General features: G+C 51.9%; 1 protein-coding gene across 4 annotated transcripts in view; it reads right to left on the reverse strand.

The window, feature by feature from the left end:
* Rab3il1 (RAB3A interacting protein like 1) overlaps window positions 1-27,973 on the reverse strand; it is a 39,641-nt gene that overhangs the window by 3,948 nt on the left and 7,720 nt on the right. For 2 of the 4 annotated variants that reach the window (XM_040747889.1, XM_040747890.1), the window contains exons 2-9: window positions 8,284-8,539; window positions 7,824-7,919; window positions 7,665-7,742; window positions 6,832-7,050; window positions 5,246-5,374; window positions 5,049-5,161; window positions 3,051-3,150; window positions 504-570 (exon numbers count right to left, since the gene is read on the reverse strand). In XM_040747889.1, the coding sequence (XP_040603823.1) occupies window positions 504-570; window positions 3,051-3,150; window positions 5,049-5,161; window positions 5,246-5,374; window positions 6,832-7,050; window positions 7,665-7,742; window positions 7,824-7,919; window positions 8,284-8,539 (1,058 nt within the window). Of the gene's footprint in view, window positions 1-503; window positions 571-3,050; window positions 3,151-5,048; window positions 5,162-5,245; window positions 5,375-5,872; window positions 6,020-6,831; window positions 7,051-7,664; window positions 7,743-7,823; window positions 7,920-8,283; window positions 8,540-19,914; window positions 20,067-27,973 lie in introns of those variants that run through there. The other 2 variants (XM_040747888.1, XM_005063855.4) reach the window with 2 other exon arrangements.

A 27,973-nucleotide genomic window follows, 5' to 3' on the forward strand; every position in this document is an offset into this window, starting at 1 on the left:
CTTAGAACTACACTTCTCCGGTTGCAAATGGTTTCCCACCGTGGACCAGAACAGTGAGCAGGGCCCAGGGCATCAGTCCCTGTGTCTGGAGAAGGACCCAGGAGGCAGGGACCCATGTTCTGGTAGCCATGAGGAGATAGGGAAGAGTCACAGGAGAGACCCCATGGTAAAGAACCCTGAATGTCAAAGCCAGTGACAGGAATGCTGTCTCTGCTGGCCCTAGGATTTCTAGGCAGTAGAAAAAGCAGCATGACCCAGGTATGTGGAAGGCACTAGATTTGCTGTCCCAGTGAAGCAGAACCCATCACCAACAAGGAACAGGGTTACTCTATTCGTGTACAATGCCCCCTTTTGCTGGCCTTCTACTAGAAGGGACTCTATACTTTTTGCCTCTGCAGCTGCCAGACAGGTAGGTAGTCTTGGAAAGCACTTAATCAGCCCCATTCTGTCCTGTCTCCCTCCGTTGGGCACTATCCCAGAAAAGAACACTAGGGGGCACTCACCATCCTGCCGAACCAAGCCTTGCTGGATGTAGCGAATGTAGGTGAAGAAGTTGCATACTGCAGTGATCTGTAAGCAGAATGGAGGTGGGTATGACTCACTGGATTCCCCATACTCTAAAGCCAAAGGAGACCCTATCCCAGAACAGTAAGTCCTAGGTGCTTCAGAGTCGGGGGGGGGTGCTCTCTGACTCTGCTAGAGCTTCCAAGGTTTAATTACAAGTAGCAAGGCTACCAGGGTTCCTAAGAGTAACTGCTGCAAGTGCCTGTAAGCAAGTGAGACACAGACACTCCCCATGCCCGTTTTACCAGTGATAAAGACTGCTAAAGTGTGGAGTTAGCAAGTGGTCAGGCTACAAAGCAATCAGGCAGCCAGCACCAGAATCCAAACTTAGTCCCCTGTGGATCTGTTCCTTCTGAGCAAGGAGGTCTGGGCCCACCAGACATAAACTAGGTGCCGTATACAATTCCATGAAAGGCAATTAGAGTCGCTGTCCTAGGCTGCCTTGTTCCCAGGCTGCTTGAGGAGGACCCCACTATGGCCTGTTCCCTGTCAGGCTCTTGTGACCCTTCACTGGCACAGCTCCAAAGACTCTCACAGAGAGGAGGGGCCTCTGTTGTTATCCTGACCAGAGGCCTTCCCCAGGTCTGGCCCAATCTCACTGCCTCTGAGGGCTTAGGCAACGTTGAGCCCATGGTACCTTCCTTTGTGGAGGGTACACCAGACCAGCTCTTTGGCTAGGATGGAGGGAAACCTGTTCTCAGGACTCCCTCTGGATCTAGCCAATGCTCAGCCCTATCTTGGTTTGCCTCCTTTCCCGGCTTCACCCTCCTTCCCTCACTCCATCGAGAAGTTCCAAAAATGCCCACGCAGGCTATGCATTTTGAGAACCAGCCTAGAAGGGTGGTAGCAGGCAGCTGGGCCCACAAGAGCCCCTACCCAGGATTCTGGGACAGGGAAGCCCTACATCTGAAGTACCGAGAGACTGGCGGGTGAGGCGGACTGGGGGGGTGCTCTTGCTGGGCTGCCAAACGCATAGAGCTTGCCAGGAAGCAAGAGAGGGTATAGGGCTGGAGTTGGGGGGAGGCTGCAAAGGCAAGGTGGTATGAAAAAGCAGAGGAGCATCAGCCAGGTGTGACTGAGCTAGGAAGGGGAAACAAGTCTGGGGGAGGGGAGGCGGCACAACACCGATGCCGCGTGAGTACCTGGCAGCAGGCAGCCATCAGGGCTCCTGAGCGTGGGGTGGCAGAGTGGTAGAGTTTCTCCCCAGGGCTGCGTTCTTTGTTAACCCCTCATGCCTCAGTCTGTCTGAGCAAGGATCACATAGACCCTCCTCAGCTCCGGTCTCTTCTGCTACACAGCCGTGCCCAGCAGAACCACATACCAAAGTCATAATAAAAGAAAGTGGCGCACGCCTTTAATCCCAGCACTCGGGAGGCAGAGGCAGGCGGATCTCTGTGAGTTCGAGGCCAGCCTGGTCTACAGAGTGAGTTCCAGGACAGCCTCCAAAGCTACAGAGAAACCCTGTCTTGAAAAAAAACAAAAAACAAAAAAACAAAAACAAAAACAAAAAAAAAAGTGCTACATATAGTTAAGCAAGACACAAGGATGGCCCTTCCTGTGGGTTGGGCTAGGAAGGGATAAAGGGACTTGAGGTCACAGAACAAGGCTCTGGGCACTCAGTGGAGGAGCTGCAGACAGTTTAGTCCGAAGACTCCATGTCTGTGCTGTGTGGCCCTGGAATACACCTCAGCCCCATTTGTAAAGGTCATGTGGTAGAAGCTGGGGGTATCCCTGGCCCACAAGGACCATCAGGGACACATGGAACTGAATCCTACCAACAGCTGCAGGAGCTTGGGAAGGACCCTGAGCCCAGTTAAGAACCCACTTAGCTGAGCTCTGACTGCAGCTGGTAGGTCCCTGAGCTGAGGGATGCCTGGTGCATCAGTGCCCAGTCTCCTGGCCCAGGAGAAAGGTGAGAGAATATGAGTATATAACCACAGATATGGTGGCTCATTCACCTAATCCCAGCGCTCAGGAGGAAAAGGCAGGCAGATCTCTCTAAATTCAAGTTCAAGCCCAGGCAAGTTCTAGAACAGTCAGGACTACAGAGAAAGTCCCTGTCTCAAAACAAACAAAAAGAGAGTATATTACCTTTTGGATAGGATTTAGCCAGTTGGTAGAGTGCTTGCCTACCGTGCACAAAGCCCTGGGTTCACTCTCCAGCATGGTAAAAACCAGGCATGGTGGAGCACACCTGTAATCCTATCGATTTGAAAGTGGAGGCAGGAGCATCAAGTTACCCTTAGTTGCATAGCAATTGGGTTGTGGGAGACTGGCTGAAAGACCTAGCATATCATCTTAAGCCCCTATATTTATGGTCATTTGTCACAGAGCAATAGAAAAACAAGACATTGACCTGGCTACGGTCAGAGTCAAGTCTCTGCACCTCTGAGAGTTGTTCAGGCTGTGCTTCGAAGCCAGAGGTCCAGAGTTCTAGCCCTTGTGGTCCCAAAGAAGCCAAGTGACACTTGTGAAGGATGACTCACCCTGGCCCGGGACGACGGTGAGATGTAATAATGACTCTCAGAGTCCCCGAGGCGGATTCGGTGGTGACAGGCACGGGCTAATCCACTCAGGGCACACATGCTGGGGAGAAGAGAGGACGTGAAGGCACTGAGTGAAGCTCACAGAGGCAGGGGACATGTGCTAGCTAGAAGACGCATGGAGAGTTAGCCAGGAAGCAGGTGAGAAGCAGGGCCTGACTTCCCCTTCCCTCCCTTCCCTCCTGGCTTCCAAAGGACCCCAGGGCCAAACAAATTAAGTGGTATGGAGCAAGAGTCCTCAGGAAAGACCTTAAATGCAGCTGAATCCATGTCCACTCCCCACGCCCCTCCCACCCCCACCTCTGTTCCTTCCCCCCCACAAGCAGAGGAGCTCGGTCAATCTCATGTCAGCAAATACACCGAAGCCTCACCCTCTGCAGGCTCTAAACTGCCCCCCCCCCATCATTAGGAACCTCTTCCCATGAATTCTGGTCTGACTGCCTCCCACTTCCCACACCAGGCTTTTTCATCTACCCTGTGCCGTCCGTCCCCCATTCACCAGGCCTCACTAATAACCCCCTCCCACGCCACCTCTCTCCTAGCCACACCTGGGAAACCCACTTAGCACCTTCGGCTACCCACATATGAGGTTTCCATGGTCCCATCGTCCAGCCTCCCACTCCCAAATCTCGCTCCTCCACTGGTCCCTGCCTCCACAATGGAGTCTACAGCATCACCCACTGGCCCCCTCCCCCACCCTGAACCCGGCTGCCATGTCCTCTGCCTACACCATTCCTTTTGCTTGGATTCCCTCAGCTCCTTCGACCCACTCTCTACTCTCCTTACCCTTTTCTTCTCTGCGTTACAGCCAAGAATGTCTACAAAAGTCACGTCTAACTCAGCGTCTTTCCCGTGACTTCCCTATTGCCCAGGAAATACAGAATCCGAAGTAAAGAGCAGTTGATAGTGTTTGTTGCCTCTTCCTTCACTGTGAGGCTGGCTGAGCCTTCACTAAAAGTTCACCAGAGAACTTCCTTTCAGGGTAACACACACTGATGACCCTTAGTGAGTTGGTGTCCTAACTGGCTGGGGGTCTTTAAACTCTGGCCTAAACAACCCCCTGAGACTCAGCCCGAGCCCCCTGCTCCATGGCTCTGAGGTATTTACACTCCGACTTACCTGGCCTTCATCCCATTCCCTCTACCTATAAAGCTAGCTCAGATGTTCCCTCTGTGAGCCAGGCTTCCATTGCGGGCCCAGCCCCACCAGGACAGCTCTGGAATGCCCAGGGGAAACCTGCCTGATCCTCAGTCCACCTTGACGGCTACCCCTGCTCAGTGCTGGCTGAGCAGCGTGCAGGTAAGCTGCCAGAGCAGTGAGTAACGGATTGGCAGAAGACAGAGCCAGCCGCCAGCAATCACTTCTATGCCAACCAGAGCCCAGGATCTCTGTGGGATAGAAGAGGAGGAGAGGAAGTACAGATGGTGCCAGCCAGAAGGGACACCACAGCTGGCAGCAGGAATTCCTGTCAGAGATACTTCCTGGTCCTCAGTAAGGACATTGATGACTGTGTCTCTCTTGTGGCTTATTGTTTTCACTTTTTAAAAGCAGAGTTTTGTGTAGCCCAGGCTTGCCTTGAACTTTGACCTCTGATCTTCCTACCTCTACCTCCCAAGTGCTGGGATCACAGATGTATGTTACCATGCTTGGTTTTGCAAGGTGCTGGGGATGGATTCCATGGCTTTGTACATGCTAGTCAAGGACTTACTAAGCTATATCCCCAACCCCATGTCCATCTCACGGGAGTCCCTAGGCTCATAAACTATAGAAGACAGTCACCCTGAATGTTACTGTCCCTACTCACTCTGAGGCCATATATCCCATCTATATCCCAAGAGACCCAAGGCCCAGGCTCCTATCCTAGTTCCCTTGAGGCCTGCCTGAGGCTCCATTTTGGACCTTCCCACACGGGCAGGAACGTGCCCAGGGTACTAAGCTTACTTGGCGTTGTTACATTCAACAGTGGGCACCTTCACAGTGGGAGGATTCTGGGAAGCCACGGGCTCAATGGTGAGTGTGTTATCCTCCACGGCAGCCCGCACCAGAGATGAGAGCTGTAGCAGACCAGGGTAGAGTAGTGAGAAGCTGGGTGACTGGGTCCCCAGCCAGCCACCCTCGACCCCCTCAGCCCACCTCACCTCCTGCACTGTGAAGTCCAGGCAGGGACCCACATCCTCCCGGTACACCCTTTCTAGGAAGGGGCAGTCCTTATCCAGGGTAGGCGATGCCCTCCAAGCCTGGAACTCTGAAAACAGGGTCGTATCCACCTGCATGGGGCGGGGAGCCAAGTGGGGGCAGTCAGGGATAAGGGTGAGCCCCTCAGAGGAGGCAAAGCTGATGGAGAGGAGAGCAGGGAAATGAAGGAGGGCTCAGTGGACCATCAGGCCTGTCCTCAGCAGCCATGCAGGGGGCAGAGTCCAGGAGAAGAGGAGGTCCTGTCTGCCCTTTGCACCAAAGAATTTAGAACAACACATGTCTGGGTGTACATTAAGTTTCTTGGCACTGAAAAACTACAGACTTGGATCCAGGGCCTTGGCCTGAATGGAAAAACATACCAAGAGCAAGCCTGAAAGAACCTGTGGGTCCCTACAGGAACCCACCGGTCTCGTACGTCTCGAGTGCACATACAAGTGCATGCACACAGGAGAGAACATCTCACATCCCGCTGCCTACTGGAGGAGGCAATGATGGCCTGCCCTGGGCTGCATGCACAATGAGTGAAGCCCAGAGGGGAGAGGAGGAGTGGCCCCTAGATGAGCCATTACCTGTTGGGAAAAGGAGAGAGAGGTAGCAGAGTTGGGGGCCATGGGCGGCTCCCCAGGTGGGAGCTGCCAGGTCGGCTCGTAGGTGAGGTGGATGGCCTTGCTGGGGATCACGCACAGGAGCAGGGAGAGTAGAGGGGGCAGGCCAGGCTGGGCCAGGGGATGGGTGGACAGATGGACAGACAGACAGACAGACAGACAGACAGAGACAGACAGGAGGAAGGAGGAGATGTCAGTGTCCAGTGGGAAGCTCAGTACTCACAAAGGGACCGAGAGGGCTTTGCTTGCCCCTCCTAAAAGCTCGGGAAGCAGATGAAGAGAGTTCTGAGCTAGGACAGGCCTGAGCAACAGCCCATGTCTCCCCAGTGTTCACCGGATACTGCCTAAACTGCCTTTTTCACGTCCCCACAGCTCCTCCCCCGGAGGAGGGGGTGCATGTGGCGTGTGAAGTAGTGGAAGTGCTAACAGCCACCCACGGCATGTCGGTCCAGGCTGGACCAAGCCTCCCTCCCCCTTTTCCTTGCTGAGGCAGGAGAGAGATGCTTTTCTAAGGTCATGCTTGCTTCAGCACCACAGTCAGCGGTGCTAAGGACCCTAGAGTACGTAAGTACAGGGTGGTCCTAGACCTCAAGACTGTAGCCACAAAACACCAGGTAGCCCCTCTCCAGTGTCCAGTGGCACCTGTCTGTCACTCTTAGCATAGGAAGTGTATCTCCGAAGAGGTTTCCTGAGAGAGGACCTTCAGGATGGAGGATAGCTCAAGTTCAGAGATACCACCTTCTGCTTGGAGTCAGAGGAGCCTGCCCAGTGTCATAGTTCAAGGGACCCTGAAGCCCAGAGAGGGGAGAGACAGGAGGTAGGTTCCACAGGAGAGGGCAGGCTGGCTCTTCCGGGATGCTCACTTGGCTGCTTAAACAGAATTACCCCTCCCAGTTGTGAGCCCACTATAACCTGTGCCTCACCTCCTTGCCTTCTTTGTCTGGGGTGGGAATGTGCCCTGCTGTGGGACACACAACTGGGCACAGGGAACTGCTGGTACTCTTATGGCGTGAGTGGCCCTTTCGGGGTCCGGCCTTGGTGGGGCTCAGCAGCTGTGGGTGGAGCTCACGGTTGGGAGAGGCTGGTGTGGACGTGATGACCAGTGTCTTCAAGGCTGTCACCTCTGCCTGCAGCATGTCAATCTGACCCAGACAAGATGACCATCAACCCCAACACGGGGTCAATGTCACCATGGCTACCATGGCCTGTCAACCAAGCAGCCCCAGCAGTAACTAACCCCTCCCATCACCCTTTGAACAACCTCTAAGACATCTATTCGATAGACAGGGAAACCAAGGCTGAGAGGAGGCATGGCCTCCTGCCTCAGGTCACATCAGAGACTCTGCTGGAGGAGTTCCCTGGGAACTTGTTGGATCTCCTACTTAGTATTCAGGGATCTCCAGAAGCCAAGAACAGTCCAAGCTTCACATTTACTGATTGACAAGTGCTTTGAGAAAGGAAGCTGCTTGCCTGTGCTACAACCACAACTGTATTTCTGTAATAAATAACCACTGGGTCCTCCTGGGCTCCAAAGGGCCCCAAAAAGTCTCCATGACACTGATGGAGTTGGAGGGCCCTACACTACTTAGTTTCAGACCCACCCAGCCTGTCCCAGACCTGGGTTCTCTTGTTCCTGATGCCTGTGAGGGTCCGTGAGGGCCCTGTTGCAGGCCCTTGCTAGCTGAGGACAGTACACGCCATCAAGGACTGTGACGGAAGACTTGGGCTGGCCTAGGCACACAGGGATGGATCTCACCTTGCCCCAAGCCTCCTTCAACTGCTTTTCTGATGCAGCCTGCTTCATGTTGGCTTCCCGAACCATCTTGTGAGCTTCCTAGAAGAGGGGACACCTCTGTATGAATGGTCACAAGACACCGGACTCCCGGACCACCCGTCCCCAGGCTGCCCAGCAAACCTGGAACAGGCTGGCCGTCAGTTCCTCCAGCTCCTGCTCCAGCTGGGCGCGCACCTTGCAAAGCCGTTCGCACTCCTCGTCCTTCAGCTTCAGCTCCTGGGTGCAGGCAGGAGGCCGTCAGCCTGCCCTTAGCCAGGCTCCACCACCCCAGCCTGGTGTGAAGCTTTAGGCCACCAGCTCGCTTCACAGGAATCTGACAATCTGTGGTGCTCTAGCCCAGGCACAAGATTAAAACCCTATAGCCTGGCAGCCCAGCAGAGCTGGAAGCAGATTTCCGAATGCGTCAAGACGCGTGAAAACATTTAAGACTTCTGAGACTTCAGTGGTAGGATGCACGCTTAGCATGGGCCTGGCACGTAGCCTAGGCAAGTGATGACCCCTCTCCCTTCCACAGCTATCTGGGCTCACTCAGTCTGGGTGCTTTTCCTCATCCCTCCACCCTGCACCCTGGAGCACCCACCTTCTGGGCTTTGTATAGCTCCTCCTTCAGGAACTCTGAGCCCTTCTCTCGGATCTCCATTGAGGAGCTGCGCAGGCGTGACACGTCCAGTGGAGCTGCTGCTGAGTGTTCTTCACCCTGGGCCTCCTTCCGGGAAGCAGAGGTTTCCACCAGGCTTCCTGGGGACTCTCTGTGACCTTTGCTGGGGCCAAGGCTTTTCCAGGGGACTGAGGCAGCTGCGAGGCCAGTGGGGAGGCCCTCATCTGGTTGCGGTGGGCTGTAAGGCAAGCAGAGGCATCAGCACGCACAGGGTGGGGACTCAAGACCTGCAGCTGAGCCCAGGGACCGAGCCGAGGCCACATATATACCTGTCACTTGAGCCTCAGTCTGTCCATCTGTAAAACAGAGCCACTACAAGTGTAACCAGAATGTCACAAGGGCAGAATGACCAAGCACAAACTCTCTTTAGGGGCCAAGGCAGGACACATGCACCTTTGTCATCTGCCATCCCCAACCTAGGGATGTAGCAGGTGGCCAGCACTAAGTCCAAACTCAATTCCCATCTGTTGAGCAGTCAGATGAATATAAATGTATCGATGCTTAGGATGAATCTCTACTCTGACACCACAGGTAGGGACTGTTCCAATGGTTGTCATTCCCAAGAGTTGAAGGGGATGGGCAGAAAACCTGGATGTGGAAGAGCCAGTTAAGTGGGAGCCTTCATCAACATAGTTAAAGCAAATTGAACTTTATCGATGACATGGCATCGTTAATGGAAATGTCACTATGATAGACGTTCACAAAGGCAGACCAGAGAGGAAGCACCAGGCCTTGGCAGGCAGGAAGATTCTACAAATAGCCCAGGCATAACAGACCCACTTCCTGCCACCCCTGGATTTTGTGAGGAGCAAACTCCAGCTCCCTTGGACCTTCTGTGTGACTTCAAACAAGCAACCCCTCCTCTAGAAGCCTCAAAACCCTCCACTTACTGAAGCTGAAGACCTAGAAACCATGGGGCTCTGCCCTTAGCCAGCCCCCACCTCCAAGCTATAGTACCCCTAGAAAGCAGATCCTGCAGAGGGAAGAGAGGAAGGTCTGGCCAGCGGCCTTTGTGCCGAGACAGCACCTCTAGATTTGCTTGCTCAGCAAAATCTGGGGCTCCTGAGCCAGCAGCCTCAGAGCAGCAGTGGCTTGGCAGGTTTTTTGGGGGGGGGCTGGGCTGATTGATAACAGTGGGAAGTGAGGGGGAGGGGCTCGGTCAAGCCTGCAATGGAAAGACACAAAGCCAATGACACTAGGGCTTAGAATAATTGAAAGGAAATGCTGGCGACTATCCCTCTCTCCCGTCCTCAAGCTCCTCAGAAGTTCACCAAACAACCCCTGAGCCTCAGTTTCCCTCTGAGTAACACAAAGAAAGTGAGATCTGAGAGACCATAGCAGTGGGTCCCCTGCTCTGCTCAGCCTTCTCCCTGCCCTGGAATGGGCCCAACATGTGGCCTTGAGGCTCCTGGAATTGGACCCTGCTTGGCAGGGATGCGGCCTCAGTGAATATAAGGACAGCGAGCCACCATTCCACCTGTGTGTGGGGCAGACCTGAGGTCAGGGGGTGGGTCTTGTTCACACAGGGTGCTTGAGGCCTGAGCCCCCTAACAGTTCTGTGGCAGCTGTGGATGAGAACTCTGCCCAGGGACTGAGAGTTTTGTCTGTGTGTCAGTGATGGCACATGCATGTGTGTGAATGGATGTGTAGGACAGGTCACCTCGGATGTTGCCCCTCTGGAGGTATCACGAGGTCTCTTAGTGAGATCTGGGGTTTGCTGATTGCTTAGGTTGGACAGGGCCTCTGTTTGCCCGAAACTATGATTCTAAGAGTGTGCCACCAGGCCTGACTCAAACTCAGGTCCTCATGCTTGCACAGTAAACACTTTACCAATTAAGCCAACTCCCCATCCCCAGTGTGTATGTGTGTGTGGGGTGTCTGTGTGTGCATATGGTGTGTGTGTCTGTGTAATGTTTATATTCATGCCTCTGCCTACGTATGTCATGTGCACTGGTACTCACAGGGGCCAGAGGAAAGCATCAGATCACCTGGAGCTCAGTAACAAGCAGCTGTGAGATGCCTGATGTGGGTGCTGGGAGCTTGGGTCCTCAAGTAGAAAGTAAGTACTCTTAGCCACTGAACTCTCACTCTAATCCCACACATTGTTTTAAGTACACTTTACACAGTAATTGTAGTCTTTTCCCATTCCTACAGATAGGAATATGAGCTCAGAGAAATGAGGGGGACTTTTATGGGGGCCTCCAGCAGGTGAGTGGCAGTGTGGAGACAGGAAACCAGGTCTTCAGCCACTGTCCCCAGCTTCTGGCCAAGTAGCCTGGTATGGAGTAAGTATTGCAGTCATCACATCTGCTTCATGATCAAGGGCTTCTGGGCCCAGGGAAACACATTAGGCTTTTTATGAGTTACAGCAGGGAAGCCTTGCCCAGCCCCAGCTCAAACTAGCTTATTAGACCCTTGCTCCAGCCCAGAAAACATCCTGACTAGAGTGATGGCCTAGGGAGAGAATGAAGGGGACTGTGGTTAAGATCACAGTCAGGCTTTGCCCTGGGAATGTCTGAAGTTCCTGGAATCCACTTTTCCTATAGATGGGCAGAGAAAGCATCGAGAGGGATGCTTCCAGAATCAAATAAGAAGTCACTTGTTACAGTGCTACAGGTGACTAGGGATCAACCTTCACTTGGCAGAGATGCCTGAAATTCTTGGCCTGACTCTGGGTCCTGCAACTGAACCTGTAGCCACTCTATCCCATGGGAGTAGAAAGGTGTCTCCTGGAGCCCTGGGGCCCAACCCCACCTTCTTGAGTGACAAATGATAGTCACAGTCATTCCAGATAGTCATACCCAGCTTCATTCAGCAGTGTGGCCTGGGCCACCCTCAGGTAGGGTCTGGGGTGGGGGTGGGGGTCAGTGAAGAGATCCCACCATTCTGCCAGCTGTCTCTGACTTCAGCTCACTTCCAGGGGGGTGGGACCCTATTTCATAGCTAGTAGACAATCTAGGAGGCCCGCGGCAGGGTCTCTGTGACGTCCTTCCTACTAGCAGGAAAGGCCAATGCTCAAATGGGCAGGAGGGAAGAAGGTGCAGGGCATGTGTGGTGAACTCTCCAGTCTGCAGACCTCCTCCCTTCTCGCTTCTCAGCTGCAAGGCTAGCTCTGGTGATTCACGAAGTTCAGAGGAAGAAGGAAAGGGTTCCACAGTCAAACTGAGCCAGGCTCTGGGACTGCCCACACATTTCAACCATCATGTCATCCCTCAGGTCTCCAGCAGGCCAGACCCACCATCCCTGACCTCCTCAGTCCAGGCTCTGTGGGAATACAGCCTTCTCCATCCAGGCTCTGTGGGAATACAGCCTTCTGTGAGGCATACTATGGGATGGGAATGAATCTTCTAGGGATGACAGATACTAAGAGTCAAGGTCAGAGTTGGATATGGGGGTACAAGTAGATCTCTGTGAGTCTGAGGCCAGCCTGATTTACAGAGTGAGTTCCAGGACAGCCAGGGTTGTTACACAGAAAACCCTGCCAAAAACAAACAAACAAACAAAACAAAAAACAAAAAAAACACACAAAACAAAAGAGTCAAGGTCAAAGGTAGATGGGGTGGTCAGTACCTCCATCCTGAAGCTGGCTTAGAAGCCCAGGGCCCCAACATACAGGAAGTGCTCTCCGGGTCACTTCCCCAGGAAATATAATGCAGCGGCTACCACCCTCAGTCCACCAGGCCTGTCTTCTACAGGCAGCAGGGATTTTTGTCCCTGTCCTCAAAGCATGACAGAACTCTGTAGCCTGTTAGTCACTCAGACATTAAAAAATCTCTCTTGGGTCAGGAGCTCCTGACCAGAGCTAAATAGGATTCCTTGAAGTCATTTGAGCTTCTATCTCTCCCAGCCTGGACAAAGCAGCCTGCTCCATGCTCTTCAGTGGCTCTTTCTCCAGTTAAGAATCCCTTCTCTCTTCCAGGCCACAATGGTTTCACTAAATAAACAGCAGAGGGGGCCCTGAGCGCAACTCTGGAACCAGAGAGGGACAGGACTGGGAGCATACAACCCATGCCCAGAGAAGGACAGGACTGGGAGCATATAACCCATGCCCAGAGAAGCTTCAGAAATCTTGTCTGGAATCAACTCTTGGGGGGGGGGGTAGTGCCATGGTACTGAGGCAGGATTCAGACTCATTCAGGAGACTAAGAATGACAGACATATAACATTCACATAGCAGTAAGGTGCCAGAAAAGGTTTTGTGGCTCTCTGTAAGCCCTGCAAACAGTCTAAGTCTCTTCAGGCCCAAACTAACAAGTACATGGGGTTTCCAGGTTCCTGGTTTAGGTTCAAGTCAGCCCACCGCTTCAATCACCATGGGTGTCAGGACAGCACTGTAGTGAGAGAGACTCCACAGTCTAATCTTCATGATAAAGTAACCAAGCATGAGACCAGGTTGGTGGCCTAGCTTGGAATACATAGCAAGGAGGTAGTAGGATGGGGACTGAACCCAAACTGCAGGCACAGCACAAACAGCGTGTGACTTGCCCCTCACCAGCAGGAATGAATGGCGGTTTCGGAGAAATGAGGCAGGATGCACATGGGGTTTGAGGAAGTTGGAGACAGTGCCCAAGTAAGGGTGGAGTGGTGAAGCGTGACGCCTAGGGCTGCCTTGCCTGCCACTAGGAATGGGCCGGGAGGGGACACACAGACAAAGCATTGTAGGGGGTCCATGGGCATGGGCAGGGTGGAGCAGGATTGGGTAGGAGGGCAGGTAAAATATGCAGCACAGTAATTGATTAACTAAGCTAATTTAAAACCAAAGGAAAGCTAAATGAGAATAAGCAGAATGGGAATGAGGAAGTGGAGGGGGTCTTCAGGGAAGCGAAAGGGGGTGGCTCAGGCTTTTGGGAACTACAGGGTGCTGTGGGAGGCTAATGGGAAAAGGCAGGACAGTGGCGGCTGTTAGGAGGCACCAGCAGAGCAGCCAGCACCTAAGCCCGGGCAGCCTGAGAATCAGAGATGCATGTTTCTCTGATGGTAAGATCTGGAGTTGGTTAGAATTCAGCAAGCCAAAGCAAGGAGGCACAAGGGACAGGCAGAGCCAGGGTAGGCCTAGGCCGCTGCTGGGGGAACAAGGCAAATGGAGGGAGGGCTGGAGGGGAGTGGATAGATGGGGAAGGAGAGTGTTCAAGAGCAACAGCAGGCCCCAGTGGAAAGAAGAGATCAAGAGACTAAGTAGGTAGCCAGGCCAGGCCAGATTATTCCTGCTACTGGCCCCAGGCCAAGCCAGGACAGCCCAAGAGGGGACTCAGCCCTCTGCCTCTCCACCAAGAGCCAGCCAGGCCTGGATAAGCGAGGGCTACATGTTCTGCTTCTATAGACTTCTGGGGGGGGGGCTTCCTGTACATCTAGCTCAAGATTTTACACTTGCACACACACACCCCTGAGACCTCTGACACATAGCATGTACCTAGTGCCTATTGGGCCAGCTTCCTCATCCTGATCCTTCCATAGCTGCAAAGAAGCTTCCAGAGGCTACCATGACATCCCCTTCTCCCTACCTTTTTTACTTTGTTCCTTACCCTCCTCATTCCCCAAGGTTTACCGAGTATATATCCAGTGCTGAGGCCCAGGAGGGCTCTACTGAGGGTCTGATCTGACCCTGGACACAAGTGTGCTGGGCAAGGAACGACAGGCAAAATACTTCCATCTGTTGAAAGACCGGGTGCGTGGAGAGATCCAGGCTGTGCAAGTCCTTCCCAGGGGGAAGGCCTAGCTGCCTGATCCTGGGGCTTTCAGTCCCCTGTGATTTAGGTCTTAGGACAGTAGTCTTTTTTTTTTTTTTTTTGGAGGCTGTCGGTCCAGCCCAGTCTCGAACTCACAGAGATCCGCCTGCCTCTGCCTCCCGAGTGCTGGGATTAAAGGTGTGCACCACCACCGTCTTTAGAGCAATGAAGTTAAGTGACTTGTTGAAGACTGCAGAGCCTAGGCTGGGCGTTGGTGACTCACACCTTAGATCCCATCATTTGGGAGGCAGTGGTAGGTGGATCTCTGTGAGTTCGAGACCAACTTGGTCTACAGAGTTCAAGGACAGGCTCCAAGGCTACAAAGAGAAACCTTATCTCAAAACAAAACAAGATTGCATAGCCTAGACTCTGGAACACCCAAGTCACTAGCCTGGGGCAAAAGCATGGCTCTTGACACCAAGATGGCTGGGTCAACTTTTTTTCTCAGCAGTCCTCCCTAGAGATGGGTCTAATTAGTCCCCTGCCGTGGGGAATGTGAGACCAGAGGGTCACACCAATGTTATGAGGCTGCTCAGTGAGACCAAACCCAGAATCTGGATTCTGATGAACAAATATAAAGTGCCCAGGATTATGTTAGGTGCAGAAATCTCAAAATACCATCCTCACTTCATCATCTAGAGTGGGCTTGGCCACCGAGACCAGAGGCCTATGGAGCTATCGGAAATGGAGAAGCCCATTATGGGGTGGGTGTGGGAGTGGAGGATCAGCCCCTTAAAGTGAGGTGAGAGGCTAAGACAAGAGGATCAAGGATTCTAGGCCAGGGCCAGCGAGATGGCTAAGTGAGGAAGAGGGCTTGCTGTACAAGTGTGGGAGCCTTAGCTCATTTCCTAGAGCCCATGTAAAAGTAGGAGAGTACCAACTTCATAAAGTTGTCCTGTGACCTCAACACGTGTGCTCCCTCTCCCATTTTACACACACACCCTGCACAGTAATAAGTTTTTTAAAGAGTTCTGGGTCAGCCTACTCTACATGGCAAGAGCCTGCATCCAAAAACAAAGCAACACAAAGGTGAGACTGAGGCTGGAGCTTCAGTTTAGTGGAGCCCAGCACTTGCAAAGCTCGGGATTCCAAGCCCAGCACTGCATAAAACAGGCCTTGTGTCGCATGCCTGAATCCCAGTCCTTGGAAAATGGAGAGAGGTGGCCATCCTTGACTATACAGGGAGTTTGAGGCCAACCTATGCCATGTGAGGTTTATGCTCTGGAACCCCAAGAAGGAGCTCTACTCCTGGCTCCTACAGGGTCCAGTCACTTCCATTCATTCCCATTCAGGACCCTGCCGTTAACAAACACCCAAGAGTGATAGCTCAGTCCATCCTACGGCAGGAAGTTTAGCCCCAGAAACCCTGGATTTGCTTCCTGCATAAGCATGAGGACCTGGGTTCAGCTTCCAGTTGGCCATATGTACCTGCAAGCCTAACACTGTGAGGGGACACAGCACCATAAGAATCGCCAGGGTATGCTAGCTACCAGTGTAGCTGAAAAGCAAGTTCCAGGTTCAGCAAGAGATCCCCACTCAAGGGAATACAGTGGAGAGAGACAAGACACCTGGCATCCCCTCTGACTCCCCATGTGTCTCACACACACACACACACACACACACAGCTCCAGCGGGCCCCAGCCCAGAGAAGGAGACTTGCACCTTTAGGGTCATACAGCAACTGCCTCAGCCCACCCAGCATGAAGGTTCACAACTTCCTTCAGACCAGGCTGCTCCTCAAACAGACAGCCTCAGACAAACCAAACCCATGCATCCCCAAGCAGGAGTGCCTCAACCGTTGCAGGCACCAGGAACTCACCCCAGACACTTTCCAAGCCTAGCTAGTCTCTCTTCCTGGAGTGAAATTCCAACAAACACAGGCTGACTACTGCTCCCTCTAAAAGATCCTAGCTAGTTTCTCTTCCTGGAGTGAAATTCCAACAAACACAGGCTGACTTCTGCTCCCTCTAAGAGATCCTAGCCTGTCCACAGCTCGCACGAGCTCGGGTTTGGTACCCTGGCTGGAATGGAAGCTCCATTTCTCCCCTAGCCCCCAGGCCAAGCTCAGCTGGGGCCCATGAGAGTAAATAGATCTCACCTGTTCCCCTCTCTGGGGGCTTTTGTCCTTCTTATCCTGGGACAGTCCTTGATACGACAGCTGCCCCCTCCCCCTCCAGTCTTTCCAGGCCAGGGAGAAGGTATTTGCCTATATTCAAGAAAGGATCTCAGCTTTGTGGACACAGGGCAGGACCTCCTATTAGACTGACCAGGAGCAGGAATCAGCCTTAAGGACCAATGGCCCTAACAGATGTGAGTTTGGGTGAAGGATGTGGAGAGGGCTCACCCAAGTCTCAAGATCTGTGCTGTTCTACAGGCTTCAGATCAGCACAGACCCATCATCTCACATCTTGAGTCAGAAGGTTCCAGTGAACTAGCCAGGGACCTTGGAGAGACACAATTAGCTTTCTCAATGGCACTGCTTTCCCAGAGTTCATGGGTGTTCCCTCCTTAAAATGCGTGCCCCAGATTTACTTTGGGATATACATACTACCACTCATTCCCCCCGCCCCCCACTTCTCTCTTGCGCTCCATTGGAGCTAGGAGGAGTTGGCGCTGTCACCTTCCCACCCTCGGGCAACTAAGATCGGTCCCGTCAGTATCCTTTCAGTTCTCAGGCAGCAGCGTGTCCTCACAGTACAATACTCCCCTCCGCTGCAGGCAGGGCTGGGAGTACAGATCATCTCCCAAGTGGGGTGCAAACAACAGCGGCGACCCCAGTTCTCCCACCCCAGGAGGCCAGCGCGGCCCAGACCGAGCGCAGAGACACTGGCGTGCGGGGTCCTACCTGCTCCACATCCCGATGCCCCGCTCTCTGCGTTGCCGCAGCCGAGTCCACGCGCACAGCCAACTCTGCCCCGGCACCAGAGCTGCTCTGTCAATCGCTCCCCCGCCGGTTTGTCCCGCTGGCCGCCAAGGTTCGCGACTCCGCCCCACCCCAGTCCTTCCCCTGCCCTGGGCGGATCACGTGCTCGAGAGGCGGCCCCAGGCCACGTGCCCGGCCCCGCCCCTCTGCCAGCCCAGCCCTGTCCCTCTAGCTGTGTAGTGATGGGGATACCGCTGAGTGAGGGCAGAACTGGCCCATCATCTCTCAGCCAGAGCTGGCCTCGGCCTTTCCCAGTCACTCTGTGCCCCTCATTTTTGGGCCACTCTTGCTTGAGAACCTACAATGGCTCCCGAGGGTCTCAGCTATGATTCTCCCGCAGATTGTCACTCCAAGCGGCCAGACACCTCCTACACACTCAAACTTCTAGCTGTGCTACCTGACTCTGGAGCTCAGAGCTCTGCATCAGTCCCTGTGTGACACTGGACTTATGGGAATGGAGTGGGGGAGACCCCAGACTAGTCCCATTCGTTGAAGGGTTAACCCAAGAAAGCACTACTTTGACCCAAATTAACAATTTTGTTTTCCAGGGCCCTCTCCATGTACCTCTGAACTCTGTTCATCCCAGCCTTTCCAGCAATCCTAAACTCTCCACCAGCCTCACAATCACCTGTCAATCCAGGTATTTAAAAACAGATCTGGCCGGGCGGTGGTGGCACACGCCTTTAATCCCAGCACTCGGGAGGCAGAGGCAGGTGGATCTCTGTGAGTTCAAGGCCAGACTGGACCGACAGCCTCCAAAACAATACAGAGAAACCCTGTCTCGTAAAACCAAAAAAAACCCAACAACAACAAAAAAACAAAAACAAAAACAAAAACAAAAACAAAAAAACAGATCTGTAAAAAACTTGAATCCCTGGCCAACGGTCCCTCAGTTCCTCTGGCCTGCTTTTACCCTGGCCCCCGACCACTGCCCTGAATGCGGTTTAGTCTCAGTTTATGATGGATCCAATGAGAAGAGCCCATAGCCAATCCCTCCTGGAGTTCTGCTAGGACCAGCTCCCACAGGCTGGATCTGCTTTTGAGAGAGAACACATCTCATTCATCCATCCACATAAAGAGACATTCTGCTGCCCCTTCTGAGCTAAGGACCCTGCAAAAGCAGGAGATCCTCCAGGCTGGAACCCCTCCCTCCCTCTCTCCTTCTCTCCTTCTCTCCCTCTCCCTTAATCCCCTCTTCTCAGTGGGTGTGAGTCATATATTTCCTAGGCTGATCTCCAGCTTCTGGACTGAAATGATCCTCCCTTAACTTCCTCAGTGGCTGTGACCATGCTTGACTTATGGAATCCAGTATGGTGGATCATAGGTGAGAGGCCTGCTTTCAAGGGCCTCTAATGCCAGAGCCTCAACTTGCCTAGGACCCGGCTTCACTAACTCAGTGTTGCTTTCAAATAAAAACGAGTTAGGCTGGAGAGATGACTCCGCCAGTAAGGGCATGCATTGCTCTTGCAGAGGACCCAAGTTTGGTTCCCGAACCCACATTAGGCAATTGATGACCTCCTCTGACTCCAGCTCTGGGGGACCCTAAGCCCTCTTCTGGCCTCTGAGGGCACCTGCATGAATGTACACATCCCACACATGCAAATATTTTAAATAGAAAATAATGTATAGGAACAAGCACTTGGTGAGTGAAGCCAGGCTGGAATCCATGTCTTTTCCCATGGCTAGCATCTTATGGCATGAAGAACCAGGGCAACCCTCCAAAGCATCCTTCTCACCTTGACGAGCTCTCATCCCAGGTCTCTGTATCCTTCACTCTGTGGGGAAGGTATCTATCAGGGTATGACATCTCCTGGGTAAGGGCCAAACCTTTCTTGGAACTAAATTCCTCCACCCAGCCCCGTCCAGTTTAGGGGCTGGCCCAAAACAGATGTCAACATATTTTTGTTGACTTGAACCCTTCACCAGCTAAGCCTTGAGCAAATGCTGGTTTCCTGCTCCTTGTTCTGGTCATTATCCAGGGGAAGGAGGAAAAGATGACACAAAAAGAGTCCAGGACAGGGTCCTTGCTTTCCAAGTCTTTCAAAGCCAGGGCAAAGATAAATTATGGCAGTGGGATTAGAGAGAGATAAAGGGAAGGGGGTGTCAGCAAGGTCTACAGTGCCAGAGAGAGAGGCCTCACCCTGGGAGCCCTTGAGGGAGGCCTCGGAGGACAAGTGTGCGGTCATCACCCTAAGAGCATTGACATGCAATTACTAACCAAAAATATCCTGTCATCTATACATCTAGACTCTGTGAACCCCCAAGCCACACACTTTCCTCTGGGCAGCACAGGGAACCCTTCTGTGCCACTGGAAAGGGATGGACTCAGAGAAGTTAAGGAACCTGCCTGATGTCACACAGCCAGGGGTGGTGAGGTTGAATCGATTTACAGCAGTTTTCCCAAGAGACAACCCAGAGCCACTGGTCCTGCTGGAAGCTGCGGCTAGGTACAGCCAGCCATCCAACAGTTGCTGAACATCTACTAGGTGCCTGGCCGAGCCAGTGGGTGGGAAAAATTAAAGATGTGTCCATGTCACTAACCACTGAAAGCCTCATCTCCCCCTCCTTCCACACCACCGCCTTCTGTCCATTCTCCCTTCCCCAGATCGTTACCCTTAGTCCCAGACCCCAGGCTGAGCCTCAGGAGCCAGCCTGGACAGCAGTTAGGTCTGTTTCTAGCTGTGACCCACCATGAGTATCTTGCCCTCTCTGAACTTCCGTTTCTACCTTAGTCTGACCCTCCAGCTGGACCAGACAATCAGGACTCCTCGCTGAGTGCCCACCTTATAGGAAGCTCCTGGAATTCTTCCTGTTCCAAAATAGCCCATTCTGACCCCCATGTCCCTGCAGAGGGGAAAGACCCATCCCCCCACCTCCTCTCAGTGTCCCAAGACCAGAGCTCACCTGTTTGCATTCCAGGGCTCCTCTCTACAGTTCCTCTCAGGTACAGGACCCAAACCTGATGGGGCATAGCGGACAGTGCCTGAGCTCATGGCCAAGAACACTGGGCATGATCCCCGGGCAGGGCACTGCCTGGGCTCCTCAGAGGCTTCCATGTCTAGGAGCCAGACTGAGGTCCCTTTGCACACCACCCGGAGGGCGAGTGGCAGAGCCTGCCTCTCCACGCCAGGCAGAGTCTCATACTAACCTTTGCTATCTCTCAGGAGCAGCAGCCCAGTGGCCAGGCGGGGCCTCCCAGACAGCCTTCTATCTTCTTAAACCCTTAATTATTAACTCCTGAGGCTCATCGAGCAGCGGAAGACATGGGCCTCCTTCCTGGGTTGTGGGCTGTGAGCTGGACAAGCTCTACCTGGGAGCAGGAGGGAAGCTATCCCCCTGGCTGATGCCCAGGGCTTCCAAGCCCATAGAGACTGCCTGTTCCCTGTCCTCCCTGGCTGAAACATCGGGCAGAGCCCATCCAACCTGGTCCTATTAGCACTGGTCGCTTATTTGACTTTGGAGAGGTACTCAGTAGCCCCTTAAGCCCTTTAACTACCGTCACTAAAGAGCAATTAAATGTAGTTTCAGCCTCTCTGTGCCTCGGTTTCCACAAAATGGACTGTCAGCCTCTAAGGCATATCCAGTTAACTGCCATTGTCTTTTCTTTCCAAACGTTGTCCATCAAGTTCCCCTCTCTCTTTCTCCTGAGCAGGGTGGTTGTGGTAATGCTGGGATTGAAGCCAGAGCCTTGGGCAGGCAAGACAAAAGCTGCATGATGCATGCAAGATACACACCTAATCCTTACAACTAACTTCAATTTCCATTCCATTTTGTCCCTTTCAAAATGGAAAAGATTTCTTCCTTGACTGTGTGACCTTGGAGCAGTCAGTTAGCCTCTCTGGGACTCAGCCCCTTGTCTATAAAATAGAAGCTATTCTTCCTATGGGAGACAGTAGTAGCCTTCATGGAAGGCCTGCCCTAACTCCTCCTCTTCCACTTTCACTATTGTCTCTGGTCAGCCTTTGGGTCCTTCTGGGCCCCTCCGCACCAGTGTCACACCCCGCCCAGCCGGTCGGCCAGCGGATAACAGTATCTTTGCTCAGCTTTGGGCTATGAGGCCTGCTTAGCCTAATGTAAGCCAGATGCTGGCAGAGGGTTTCCTGGCTGTGAATTTTCCATGGCCTGCTCCCACCCCCTTCCTGTTTTTGCTTCTTGCTCATCCCCCTACTAAATTCTCCAGTGCCCCCACCTTCCTCTGCAGGCCAACCAAGGCCTCACCTGGAAACCATTAGCAGAAAACAGGATGTGCAGAAAGGGTGTGTGCATCTCCTACCACCCTGACCCACCCTGGCCTGGAAGTGGGGGGGAAGGCATGGGGGGGTGACCCACAGTGGAGAAACTGAGTCAGAGGTGCTGGGGACCTCACAAAGAAACAAGATGCTCTCTGGGCATTTGCCTAGAAGAGAGGGTCTGTGAAGTCCTTTGCCAGAGCCAATAAGGGGTTAACCCTCTCCACTTGCAAATCAGGAAACTGAGGCTTGAAGAGTCATCCAGGGTCACTGCTGAGTGGGCACCAGGAGACTGTTGAGAACGGGCCAGCTGGCAACAGAGCTGTCATCTAGTCTCTCTGGGGCTGCTTGTTTCATACCCGTCCCTACCTGCCCTCCCCTTATGGCTTGAGGTTGAGCCTGGAGTCTGGTCACGAGGGAAGACTCCCAAGGCAAGAGGTAGCTGCCCAGACCTGGCTGGGCAGGCTCTGAGGTAGATGGGTCTACTTCTGCAGGAGAGTCACAGAGTGACCTTGGGCAAGCAGGCCCAGGAAAGTGTGAGCGGGGGAACTGCTTTGTCTACCTTGTCCCGTGAGCCTTTCCAGGCAGCCAGGGTTTGAACACACACCCCACAGGACCCCCCTACTCCCCTAGCAAGGTCTCCCTCATTTCCATGAAAACAACACAACCTCTAGGCTCCTGAGGCCTCCTCTGGCTGCCCCTCCCTCCGCCAGCTGTGCAGTGTTTGGACAACTGGATGGAATGTTCTGCTGCCAGAATTCTCCCTGGATCCCCGAGCTCAGATTTCACCAGGGAGGGAGAGAAGGACGCTGGCTCCAAGGAGAGGGAAGAGACTGGGGGAGTTCAAACACAGGCCTGGACACCCCAGTCCCTGTGCCCTCAGGCCTGACAGAGATGACTGCCTGCCGCCCCTGTTCCACTGCAGCTCTGAAGCCTGGCCAGGATCCTAGGGAAAGGCCGGATGGCTGGTGGAGGCAGCTGTATGGTGTCAAAGATTTGGTCAGGCCAGTGATGAAGTCAGACCCTGGGGACAGTCTGGACTCAGGCAGGGCTGGGTGAGGAACAGCTCTTGGAGAATTCTAAGAATGTGAAGCTCACATTAGCACAGATCTTTCCATCCCACAGCCTCTCATTTTATAGATAGGACAGCTAGGGTTTGCCTAAGTGGACACAGCAAGCTTAGTTAGACCTAAAACTGAACCAGGTCTCCTGATCTAAACGTGCAGTTCTTACTGTCCAGGGATCCTGAGCCCTAGAGACACACATCATCTTAATCTTTCTCAAAAGACACAGAAGAGACAGTCTCTAGTATATGGTATTCTATTTTCACAAAACAGTAGATGCTAAGTGCCAGGGTGGCCTCTAAGAGTGTGCCATCAACTGCTCTGTGGGCCAAGGGAGGGGCTCTGAGAGCCAGGACACCTTCCCCCATCTCCTGCTCTGTGGTCCAGGCTTTGTTCCCCTCTCTAGCACTCCCCAATCCCAGGACCTCATGAGGAAACCTTTGCTCTGGCTTTGAAAACACACAAGCTCTAGACCCAACTATAACAATGCTAGTTTGAGCCTCAGTTTACCCACCTTAAAATGGGTTAGGGTTATCTTTCATTTAATTCCTTTGTATTGAGGATGCTGACGGTTGGGGGTATTGGATGCTTAATATGAAGACTTAATATGGAGACTGAGGAAAATGCTGGAGCTCAGACAGAGGGAAAGGAAGGAGGGGATTACTTCAGGCCAAACAGGTGTGTGTAACACATCCAGGTGCTCCTGGGGCCTGGGCTGGTTCCCAGAGATGAAATCTGCCCAGAGGGAAAGCTCACCCACCTGATGGAGGAGTTTGAGAGCCATTCAGACCTTCAAGGAAAGACAACTAACCTACTAACATAGGATGTCACACCCATCTAATTTGGTCCTCATTGCTTTTGGTTCATGCTTTAACGGTGGGAATTGGTTTCTGGAGGGCACAACCCACAATCTAATCCCTAATTCTCACATTTAGCCCATATCATCTAATAATTCCCTTCCCTCTCCTAAACCCCTTCCTTCAACATTTTTTTTCTGGACTCTAGGTCCAGGTTAGGAATTGCTGGGTGATCCTCCAGAGTGCCACACTTCCCTTATCCAGGTGTCTTCCTAGTCTGCATAAGACCCCAAGTTTCTTTCTTTCTTTCTTTCTTTCTTTCTTTTTTTTTTTTTTGGTTTTTATGAGACAGGGTTTCTCTGTATTGTTTTGGAGGCTGTTGGTCCAGCCTGGCCTCAAACTCACAGAGATCTGCCTGCCTCTGCCTCCCGAGTGCTGGGATTAAAGGCATGCACCACCACCGCCTGGCACCAAGTTTCATCTTTAGCAGAAGGGGTGGGGATGAAGACACTGGGAATTCTAAAGGATAAGCTAATAGCAAACAAGTGGAGACGCTGGAAAGCTCACTTCCTCATCTCACGGTTCACCTTTCCAAAAAGAGGGGTGAGGTTTTATGTAGCCCAGGCTAGCCTCAGCTATGTAACTGAGGATGACCTTGAACTCCTGTAGTGCTGGGATTACAAGCATGCAACACCAAACCCAGTTTGCGTGTGCTAAGGAATAAATTTAGGGCTTCATGCATGTTGGGAAGCCCTCTACCAACTGAGCTACATCCCCAGCCCTGTCTCTGTTTTTGTTTTGTTTCCACATTTATTTAGTTTGGAGGGGACATGCCACAGGTGGGAGAACTATTTTAGAGGGTCAGTTCCCTCCTTCCACCCGAGGGTCCCAGGAATCGAACTCAGGTGGTTAGGCTTATCAGCAAGCACCCTTAACCCACTGAGCCATCTTATCAGCCCAAGTTTCTTGTTTTTCTGCAACAAGGTCTTACTGTGAAACCTGGTTAGCTTCGACCTCATGGCAACACCTGTCTCAAGCTCCTGAGGGCTGAAAGTGAGGCTTGTTAGAAACAGTTGAGCTCGAGGAATATGCAAGATTTAAAGATCTTAGAAACACGGCATTTTGTGTTTAGGGACCAGCACATTCGAGAGTAGCAAAAGAAAATACATCTGGGGGGGGCAGACCCTTCATCTTACCTGGAGCTTGGGCTCAATGTGTGTGTGTTGGGGGGAGCAGGAAGGTGACTTCCAGAAAAGACTGGGAAGAGATAGCAGGCTTGGAGCCTCAGAGGCCAAGCTAAATGCTCTTAGGAGCACTGTTTACATTTTGTTTTATTCATTCATTCATTCATTCATTCATTCGTTCATTCAATTAGCAAGAGAGCAGAATGATCCAGTCCCTGCTGGCAGCAGAAAATAGAAGTGATCACTTACTCATCAGATCTCCAGTGAGAAGACTTGGTCAACTTGAGAGTAGTGGACAGGCTAGAGACTGAAGAGAATCAACTGATGTGTTCATATTAACACTGAGAAGTTTTCCTCACCCTCATCACCCATGGCAAAAATAACCAACTCTAAAAGGCAAATAAGCTCAGCCAACGGCAAAGGGGTCACACCTTTAACATAGCAAGAATTCACAAGAATCAATGAGAGAAACACTGGCGCCCAGCAGACAATCATTGTCATTTAATGTGACCTGACACTGGAGGGTGACATGCCAGTGGTGAAGACAGCATCTCTCCATTCATGGAGTACAACTTGAGAGGTGGAGGTGTGTAGGAGATGAGATTCAGACAGCTGACTGGAACACTCTGTTGAAGACACCCGGATAAGGGAAGTGTGGCACTCTGGAGGATTACCCAGCAATTCCTAACCTGGACCTAGAGTCCAGAAAAAAATGTTGAAGGAAGGGGTTTAGGAGAGGGAAGGGAATTATTAGATGATATGGGCTAATGTGAGAATTAGGGATTAGATTGTGGGGGTGACGGGGGGGGTATATCCTGAGTTTAGACTTTCTACATAAGGATGGGGGGGAAGTCAGTGGGAGATTTAGGCAGATGTGTGATGTGACTGCATTTTCATGTCAAAAGGATAGCACTAAGGGCCAAGCTTTGGCCATGTAGGCCTGTAATCCCTGCACTTGGGAGGTAGAGGCAGGAAGATGAGGAGTTCTTCAGGGTCAGCTTTGGCTACGTAAGTCTAAGGTCAGCCTGGGCTTCCTGAGATCCTGTCTCCAAAGCAAGAAGGCACCTAGAGATGCATGTAGAATCACCATGGTAGTTGTTCCTCATAATGTGTTGGACTTGAAGCAATGAGGAGCCCTGCTGTTACTGAAAATGAACACGCTAAGGCAGGCCTGGTAGAGCGCATCTGTGATTCCAGCTACTTGAGACAGGAGGTTGACTGAAGCCCAGAGTTGAAGACCAGCTTGTGCAATGTAATGTGACTCTGAACAAACAAATAAATCCTAGAGAGAGGTCAGGATTCTTGGAGGCCTTGTCTGCCAAGATCTCCAAAAGCCATCTCCTTCCTTCCAAAGAAAGTAAGGATGAAGCAGAGAGGGTGGGGGCTGAATGTGGAGCAGCTACATGCACCCAGAGCCCTTAAGGAGAGCCACAGTATTCTATATTGGTGACAGCCTTTGAAAGAACTATATGTGAATCTTTGGAAGAAAATATCTGAATTTATTCATGCAGAATTCCCATTAGTCAACAATGAGCAAAGAGCTGTCAATCCGAGATCACCAGCAGATAAAGATGTAAGAGGGCCAGCAGAAGCAGCCTACAAGCAGAGCTGGGTGCCTTAGGCCTCCTGATATTAGACTCCTTTTTGCAAAACAGAAAGCTTATACATGAATTTAAGGTTAATAAGCAACAGGAAATCATAAAGGAACAGAAAAATAATTTAAATGGCCAAGTGAATATTTATGTTTTCAAAATAAGGAGTCAAATAACAAATTAGACACAGCAAGAGAGAATCGAATCTCTGGAGGCTATGTACAAATGTAAGAGCTGTGAAGAGTGCCGAGACCTTTGACTTCTGGGCACGGCACAGCTCATGTACTCATGAACTCACAGTTACCTGAACAAGAATGGGCCCTTCAACATTTCGTCTAAGATGGTAGTACTTACGATGTCCCACCCATCCCTGATGGGTAGCTGATGGTTGCTGAGGGAGAAAGGAGCAATTCTCTCCAGTAGTGTAGCCACTGATAAGTTACCTACACCCTAGTGAATAACCTCCCACCAGTGCTCATGCAAGCAACCCTAACTAAACACAGTGGGTCACACACAAAAAGAAGGCATGGAAGCTGCAGGGCAACTTTCTAGGAAGGAGAAGGAGGGGCACAAGAGAGGAGAACGAGGTAGAAATGACTGAAATGCATTATGTACATGTATGAAACTGTCAAGGAATTAAAAAAAATTAAAATAGAACTTAAATTCATCAAAAAGTCCCAAATTAATAGAAACCTAATAAAATATTTAAAGCAAAAACTGTAAGAGCTGCAAGGAGTAATTAGATGAATCTGCCATCAGGGGACAAATATCAACAGGCTTTGAGTATCAGCAGACTAATGGACAGAGCTGGGAAGCAGGATGCCAGGACTTGGCAGCAACAGAGCCGTCTGCATTTGCAATAACAGCCTAAGCATGGAGCACTGGTTCCAAGCAAACTGAGAAGCAATTGGATCACTGAGTCTGTTCCCCTCATGCCACTGGGAAGTTGCCCTTTCTGAATCCTACAAAGACTGAAAATTACTCTCTGGAGACAGTAAAACAGTGTCTTTGGACCCGTGGTTACCTTAGGGAGTTTACCAATTGTAGGCATGCTGAACCCTGAGATCCAACCACCACCACCACCGCCACACACACACACACACACACACACCTTCTCTCACTTGACTGTCAGACCTTTACCCCCCAAACAGCCCTCTTTGGGACTCTGGCCAACCTGAGAAAGAAGCCTAAGAGTAGTGAAACCATCTGGCTAAGAACAGTGTATGGAACATGCCTTTGATCCCAGCACTCGGGAGGTAGAGTCAGGCAGGTCTCTGAGTTTAAGGCCAGCCTGGTCTGCAGAGCTAGTTCCATGACAGCCAGGGCTACACAAAGAAATTCTGTCTCAAAAACAAACAAACAGTGCAGGGGACTAGAGAGATGGCTCAGTGGTTAAGAGCACTGGCTGCTTTTCTGGAGGACCCAGGTTCAATTCCCAGCACCCATACGGCAGCTCACAACTGTCTATAACAATAGTCCAGGAGACCCAGCATGATTCCACAGGCAAAACAAAAACTCCAATGTACTTTAAAAATAGGAGCATCTTGTCAATGTTTTGTTTTGTATTGAGAGTGGTCTCGTGTTGCCCAAGCAGAACTCAAATTCACTACAGAATCAGGGACGCATAGCCTTGGATTCCTATTCTTCATGCTTGTATTTCCCAAGCGTGTCACCACACCCTGCTCCCATCTTATTTATTTTTGAAACAGGAGGCAGGGTCTTGGGTCTTGCTAATTAGCGCAAGCTGGTCCTGGAGTTCCCATCCTATTCTTTATGCCCCTTAAAGTTCTTTAATTTTAAAAATCATTCTTATACCTGGGTGTGGTGGCCTTTGACCCCAGCACTCTGGAAACACAGGCAGATGGATCTCCGAATTTGAGGCCAGCCTGATCTACAGAGGGAGTTCTAAGACAGCCAGGGCTACGCAGAGAAACCCTATCGCAAAACAAACAGGTTTGCACTACCTTTATTTATTGGGGGAGGGGGTTCATGTGTGCCACGGTGCACATGTCAGTGAGAGGACAATTTGAGGGAGGTGGTTCTCTCCTTCCATGTGGGTCTCGGGGATTTAATTTAGGTCATCAGGCTTGGCAGAAA

This window comes from Mesocricetus auratus, unplaced genomic scaffold (genome assembly GCF_017639785.1).
Source record: "Mesocricetus auratus isolate SY011 unplaced genomic scaffold, BCM_Maur_2.0 Super-Scaffold_4256, whole genome shotgun sequence".
Lineage (NCBI taxonomy): Eukaryota > Metazoa > Chordata > Mammalia > Rodentia > Cricetidae > Mesocricetus > Mesocricetus auratus.